This window comes from Sinocyclocheilus anshuiensis, unplaced genomic scaffold (assembly GCF_001515605.1).
Source record: "Sinocyclocheilus anshuiensis isolate Anshui unplaced genomic scaffold, SAMN03320099.WGS_v1.1 scaffold941, whole genome shotgun sequence".
NCBI classification, from domain to species: Eukaryota; Metazoa; Chordata; class Actinopteri; order Cypriniformes; family Cyprinidae; genus Sinocyclocheilus; species Sinocyclocheilus anshuiensis.
Window position 1 is genome coordinate 421282 of NW_015555791.1, and position 8063 is coordinate 429344.

Genomic DNA, 8063 nt, shown 5'->3' on the forward strand with positions numbered 1-8063 from the left:
TGAATTTGTCTTCCTGATAATGTTGTGTGTGGGAGATGCGTGACGTGTTAAGGCATGTGGAAAAATTGTTTTTTTAAATCAGTAATTTGGTATAATGAAGAACTGAAATGATTGTTGCTGGTTAATGAGCTGAAAAACAATTGCATGCATTTGCGACGCTTTGGACAAGTGTGTGTGTGTGTGTGTGTGTTGTTGTGTGTGAGAGCGAGAACTTTAGCTCAGTTTCCCCCAAAAGGTCCAAGCAGAAAATAATTCACAGTGACACTGACTGCCAAAACAATCATACTGCTCTATAGCACACACACACAGACACACACAGGTGAATGCACATGCACGCACACACACACACACACACACACACACACACACACACACACTGAGCGGAACAAAAGTGCTGGCCAGCACAGGGGTCAGTGACCATCACACACAAACTTCAGACTGCTGACTGAGTATTATGAGAATAACTAAATAAAGCTCAACTGTGCCATGTAAACATGTTCGTCCTGCAGCATGTACTGAAATCATTCTGGAATTATTAAACAAACGATGAGTTTTACAACAGATGAAGTGTCATTTGTGTACTGCTAACAGCACCAAACGAAACTGAAAAAACAACTTGATTTTTATGTTTTTGCAAGCATAAAACATACTGCCATGATGCCAGGTAGTCCTGAGTGGTTGAGTCGCGGTTGCTAGGGTGTTCTGGATGGTTGCTAGGTGGATGTTAGGCTGTTCTGGATGGTTTTAGGTTGTTCTGTGGCTGCTAGGATGTTTTGAATGGTTGCTAAGGTCTTGTGGGTCAATTCTGAGTGGTGCTAAGCTATTCTTGTGGGTTTCTAGGGTGTTGAGCATGGTTGTTAGGGTATTCTGGGTGGTTTCTAGGTGGATGTTTAGGCTGTTCTGGATGGTTGCTAGGATGTTCTGAGTGGATGTTGCCATGGTGTTAAGGATGGTTTTTAGGGTGTTTTGGATGGTTTCAATGTGGATGCTAGGGTGCTCGGAGTTGTTGCTAGGTGGATTCTAGCTTGATTTTGGAACTTGTTAGGGTGTTTGGGGTGGTTGTAAGCATATTCTGGGTGGTTTCTAAGTTGATGTTAGGCTGTTCTGGACAGTTGCTATGGTGTTTTAATTGGTTGCTAGGTGTTCTGGGTCATTTCTAGTTGGATGCTAAGCTGTTCTTGGTGGTTGCTAGGGTGTTACAAATGGTTATTAGGGTGTTTTGGGTGGTTTCTAGGTGGATATTCGGCTCTTCTAGATAGTTGCAAAGCTGTTCTTGGTGGTTGCTAGGGTGTTGAGTACTGTTGTTAGGGTGTTTTGCATGGTTTCTAGGTGGATATTCAGCTGTTCTGGGGTGCGTTTCCCAAAACCAACTATGGTCGCAAGTTCCGTCGTTGCCAATAGAGTTCAATCGAGTCAGGGTGTTTTGGATGGTTTCTAAGTGGATGCTAGACTGTTTTTGGCCCTTGTTATGGTGTTTAGGATTGGTTGTAAGCCTGATCTGGTGACTTGTTAGGCTGTTCTGGATGGTTGCTAGGGTGTTGAGGATGATTTCTATGCGGATGCTAGGCTGTTCTTTATGGTTGCTAGAGTATTCTGAATGTTTTCTAGATGGATACTAGGCTGTTCTGGACCGTTGTTAAGATGCTGAGGGTGGTTGCTAGGTGGGTGCTAGATTGTTCTTGGTGGTTACTAGGGTTTTCCATTCTTAATAAAAATGTAACCCAAACTCACTCCATCGCTTGAGCGAGAAGTTGACATGTCGAGCTGCTACAACAACAGACTCACAATGTACAGGAAATCAAACTACTACTGGCTTACTTATAGACTCTGAACGTAAAACCTCACCTTTAAATTAACATATAATTGTAAAAGTGTGTGTCTGAATGGGGTTTGTTGTCTGACACACATTACAGAAGTTAAACAGTTCAGAACTCAAACACTGATTCACTGACTCAATATTTACTTTCTCCAGTCATCAGCAGCATAAGTGTGACAGCAACACCTCTAACACGCATATGCAGGCACAAACACACAAGTACGACGGTCAACCGGCTTCGATTGGCGAAGCGAAAAACAAGGTGACCCCGACAGCACTGGCACACACACATACACACTGAAAATGTGCTCAAGTTTGGCTCATATGTGCACACACTCAGCAGATGTTGCATCGCAACGTTTGTGTACGCTAAAGGCTAGGATATGGAGAACGAACACAAACACACACAATTTAAGCAGTACTATTATCTGATTACATCGAGCACATTAGAGCGCTCTATTAAACGCTCCACTGATCTGAGATGGCTCTCGGCTGAAAGCAGATGTACTGCGGACCCTTAAATACAGTCTGGAAGACGCGCTGCATCGCTGCCGCCTATCTGCCAAAGATCCGCCTCGGCACGGACAGTCTAGAATCGAGTGACTGAAAATCATTATGAGGCCTTCTGGTGATTTTATTCAACTTGCAGTTTACCGTTTAACACCAATAATAAATATTTAACAGCTAAAGAAATGAAAAGTACACAAAATTCCCACAACAAGCTGTTTTACTCTACGCAACAGTGCACCCTCATGGTGGTGCCATGTTGAGGTCACATGCAAGCGGCAACCTTCCGGTCTCTCTTCAATCCAACACGGAAGTGATTTAAACTGCAGTTCATCGACTGGCTGCTAGAGACTGGCTCCAAAAGAGAGTCAGTCCCATAGACTCCCCATGTTAAAACACCCAACTTTACAGCAGAAAAAAAATGTTTACAGCCTGGTACAAAAAGTGGTTTTGGTCTATATAGCTAATTTTGCCCTTCATGACAACTGTAAATTACAGTATATTAAGCCTTAAAGTTCTGCATAATTAAGGGTGTGGCCACTTGAGTGACAGGTGGATTGCCGCTGCTGTCACTACCGTGGAGCTAGGTGGGCGTGGTTTCAGCAATTAGGCACCTCAGCTTCACCCACGTCCTGCCTCTTTGCCCATTTTGATTATCTGCGCATTACTGCCAAGATGGCGACGACCGGCTCCGCCCACTTTGGGCTTCAAAAATTCTCTTAATAAAACGGATAGTTCCGGACCTTGATTCTGATTGGTTGAGCCGCATTCAAAGCTGCTGTAAATTACTCTAAAAACATACACCTGTGTTGCTCGGCAACCACTTTGCTGCAATCACAACTGTTTCTGAGGAACTACATTGTTTGACGGAAGAATAATGTTTTTATTAATATCATTACATTTTATTTGCTTTGTTTTATTTTGTGAAATCTTGCTCCGTATATGGAATAACCGTTTTATAAAAGCAATAACCCCCGTGAAGCCGTGGTTTACAGTGAATTTATAACTCCGCTCCGCGTCGTGCCAAACAACGCCCCTTAGCTGTTAAGAATTCACTGTAAACCACAGCTTTACGGGCTTTACATGCTTTTACAGGCTATATTAGAAACCTATGGGTGACATCACGGACACTACGTCCATGTTTTATACAGTCTATGGTCACATGACCAGCTGAATACTACTTGCTTTAGCTTGTTAGCTTGTCTTAATATTTTTGGATGCGGAATAAATTTATAATGGGTGACAAATATGCATTTGAATAAAATATTTTGATAATGGTATCTGTAATGCTACATCCACACCAACAAGTGTCAATATAATATCAAAGGTATGCTAACAGTCAAAAGTTTCAATACGTCAAAGTGAATTTATGTTTCTAATGATGCTTTTGGTCCAAAAACTTCTGCTTAAATGTCTTTGTGTACAAATTTAAATGTTGCTTACAAACAAATGTATGTTCAAAAGTTATAATAGTAATAAGAAAAAGAAAAAGCTCAAATCCAAGAGTGCTCATTTGTGTGACATATTTTGGTAACTACGTAATTCCCATATTTGTATCTGTGTTATTTAGTAGTTTAATGACTTTACTATTATTCTGAAAATAATAAATAAAAAGAAGTACAAAAGTTATAATAGTAAAAGTAATAATAAATAGAAGCAGCTCAAATACAAAAGTCTTCTTTCGGTCACACATTTTGGTAACTATATAAATCCCATATTTATATCTGTGTGATTTAATAATTTGATGACTTTACTATTATTCTTAAAAAAACAACAAAAATAAAGAATAAATAATAATAAAAAATAGTATAAATAAAAAGAATTACATAATAAAATGGTGTCAAGAGTACAATACGTGTTCAAACCTTTGGACAGGTAATGTACATAAAAAAGTAGCATGCAACTAGAGATTCGTGTTAGTAAAACAGTATTATCTACTAGTTATTATTGAAACTAATATTAGAAATATGTATTCAAATGCATGAAGTGTGCTAAATAAATTTAATGTTAAGCATGTATTAATCTCACATCAAATTTGGCAGCCATAAATGGAGATATTTTGCTATATTTTAGGCTGTTCTGGATCATGTTTTGCTATTGCTATTGTTACTGAGTGCTAAAAACTTTTTATAGCTCATGACATTTATGTGCAAAACAGTCTGTCCTGTTCAAGGTCTCAGCCCAGAATAACTAGTTATTCTTGAGCGGGAGTGAGAAATTGGATGGGGTCCTCTGCTTCTGTGTCTCGATGTCAAGCTGAGCTTCTCTACACTATTGCACACTCACTCCGTCCCCATAGCGACCCCATGGCAACGCCACACCTCATGCTAACACATGCCTCGTCATGCCACGAGCAGCCGGTCTGCATAAATGACACGGTCATGACAAACACGCACACATACCAATCACATATACAGAATAACAAAGCATTTGATAGAGAAAGAGAGAGATCATCTGTCCAGCACAGTCCAGCCTCCCCGAACGCGCCCTTTGCTCTTTAAAACGCTCCTCCCTTAAAATACAAAAACTATTTATTATTGTATTAACAATTATTATTATATTTCTCAGTGTTACACCATTAAAAAGTGCAGCTCACATTTCTCCAACTCTCTTCAGAGGAGAAAAGAGAAAAAGAGTCTCATAATAAGACGGAAGGAAGCCATGAGAAAATAGAGCAGCATATTCACACACATTGATTATTTTTAACATCAATGAAGATACACATTAATGCTGTAATACACGCACAGGTGAATCTCACAAAACCTGTCAGGAACATGTCTGGGTCCTATTTCACCTCATAATCAAAAGAAAGAAATTAGATATATATTTGCGTAAAGAAAATAAAGCCTGTTTTTTCAGACCATTAACCTTTTTGGCAATTGTGACATTATTTTCATGACAATTAAGCACATTTTACTCCATTACCACAATGTAAAAAATAATGCATTATTTAAATTGTAAAATATTCATACATTGTGTGCAGTAATATTAATTACACAGCTTTAATGTACGCATTATTTTAGACAGAAAAAAAAATGTATTAAAAGGGATGGTTCACCCAAAAATGAAAATGTGATGTTTATCTGCTTACCCCCAGGGCATCCAATATGTAGGTGACATTGTATCTTCAGTAGAACATAAACGAAGATTTTTAACTCAAACCGTTGCAGTCTGTCAGTCTTATAATGGAAGTGAATGGGAATCATGGCTTTGAGAGTAAAAAAAAACCATACACAAACAAAACCAAATTAAACTGTGCAAGAAACTGAACAGTATTTATATCGTTTTTTACCTCTGATGCACTGCAATGTCTGAACTGTCCTGAGCCGGCACGTGATGTGTCTTCTTTTTCTTCTTCTTGCTTTACAGCGGATCGCAGACTTATAAGAGCATTACCGCCACCTATCTCTCAAATGGACCATTGACACTCCTAATTGAAATTGTAGAAGAGTTGTTAAGAGTGTCAATGGTCCATCTGAGAGATAGGTGGCGGTAATGCACTTATAAGTCTGCGATTCGCCGTAAAGCAAGAAGAAGAAGAAGACGCGTCACGCGCCAAGGCTGTTGAGAACGCACTCAGGACAGTTCGGATATTGCGGTGAATCAGAGGTAAAAAATTATATAAATACTGTTCAGTTTCTTGCACAGACCGATCGTTTCGTGTCTTTACACATCAATGTATCGTCACGAGCCGCAGGGTTTCATTTGGTTTTGTTTGTGTATGTTTTTTTGACTCTCAAAGCCGTGATTCCCATTCACTTCCATTATAAGACTGACAGACTGCAACGGTTTGAGTTAAAAATCTTTGTTTGCGTCTTCATCTGAAGAAACAAAGTTACCTACATCTTGGATGCCCCGGGGGTAAGCAGATAAACATCAAATTTTCATTTTTGGGTGAACTATCCCTTTAAGGTAATTAGAACCAACATTTAGAATAAAAAGAATTACAGGAGAAATTAAATAATTTAATGAAAATTGGGTGAAAATGTGCGTAATACCATATTTTATATATTAAAAAATCCCATTATAATTATTGTCATATTAAATTTAAAAAATCATTAAAAATAATTTTAATTGCGTGTGTTTTTCATGAAAATAATAGCACAATAAAAACTTTAACTCTGCTTAAAATCAGTCTTCATTTTCTTTATTCAAAATAAAATTTCATTTTTTTTTCTGTTGATTTTTGGGATAAAACGTGACCAGGTCATGTTTCGGTGAGATTCATCCCCACTACGTCCTGAAACAGTCTCATACACACACATACGCGGGTAAAGGCAGGTTTTTTCCATTAACTGGAGGGTTTCTGTAAAAGATGAGCCCCTATCAGCGCACACACACACACACAAAGAAACACGTCACTAGAGCAAAGTGTGGCGAGAACTATCCGGCGCACGCGGGCGCAAAATCAACTTTTTGCTTCTATATTTCACAGCAAATCTGGAAGAACAATTCTGATTGGTTTCTTCAAATGTCCTTTTGATGAAAAAAAGATGACATCAAGGTTTTGTTTTTTTTTGTATGTGTGTAGTTTTTTTTTTCTTCCATCTGAATTCCATCCCAGAAGACCTGGAACGCTCCTTCAAAAAAAAAGTTTTCTTTTTCCGCCCTGGTGGTTAATGTTTTTTAATGATGTTTCGGTTGGATATACGACACGTCACTCACAGCACACAGACGACAAAGAATCCCGAGAAAAAGAGGGACTTCACTACTATTGTGCCAGCGATAAAGAGAAACCACAGAGAAAAAAAGCAAAAGAGACGAGGATGGAGTTCATTTGCTGTCTTTAAGTCTCCAGATGGCGTAAGGTTTCAATGTCTGCGGTTTTCAGCTGAACCAATCGGAGCTGTTTACTTAGAAGACGAAAGAGAGGATCGATAGAGAGAGAGAAAGAGAAGGAAGGAACAAAGATACGGAAAATCAGGTCAATTGGGAAAGATGCGGAAAACGGCTTGGAGAGGTCAGGGATTTCGAGAAAAACAACTATAAATGGAGACTAAAACAACAGAGAGGCTGCTAATGGTAAGAGGGCGTCTCGTTTCCCCTCATGGCTTTAATTACTCGCACGGGACGTCTGAGACCTGGAAAAATACAACTCCCAGAGTTCCTGCGACTCGATCCGTTTCAGCAGTGGCCAATTTAAAGGCTGCCAAATGAGCTCCCATGAGCCTCCGGGTCTAGACGCGAGGTTGGTTCGATGAGACGAGGGACGGGGCCGAGCTGATGCATTCACACATCCAAAAGATGTCAGACCTCTCCAGCCTGTGGAACACAGGGGAATAGGGCTATAAAACCAAAACAGGAAGGAAACGGCATCCTGGTAATGTGTAGTTGCGGTGCGAACGCTCTCAGAGCATCTTTAAATGGCTTTGTTGGATTTAGCGACTATCCCAGAGTCCAGAACGGATGCTAATGCACAAAAGAACCGTTGGCGTAATTAGCTATAAGCAGGCATTTGGACTACATGTTACCAGAGTAAATAAAGACGAAAGTGGAGAGAGAAGCTCAAAGGTTAAAGGTTACAAGAGTGGATGGCTAAAAGTACCCGTGTTGTGCCGTCTGGCAGCAAGTTAAGTCTTGTGCATAAGGACGGGGTTTCGGGTCAAAGGTCAAATGGGGTTCGGGGGGGGGGGGGGGAATGGAGAGGGCGAATCAGGCTTTGAGGGCGTGCCACTGTGCCACGTTTGTGCGTGGCCGGCTCAACATGTCCTTCCAGTGTTTGACCTCGGCAGGACCGCTC

General features: G+C 40.0%; 1 protein-coding gene across 2 annotated transcripts in view; it reads right to left on the bottom strand.

Moving 5' to 3' along the window:
• Nucleotides 1–6409: 6409 nt before the first annotated feature.
• LOC107674837 (synaptotagmin-7-like) overlaps nt 6410–8063 on the bottom strand; it is a 173507-nt gene continuing 171853 nt past the window's right edge. For both annotated transcript variants that reach the window (XM_016468952.1, XM_016468953.1), the window contains one exon: nt 6410–8063. In XM_016468952.1, the coding sequence (XP_016324438.1) occupies nt 7976–8063 (88 nt within the window). In that variant the 3' untranslated portion in view covers nt 6410–7975.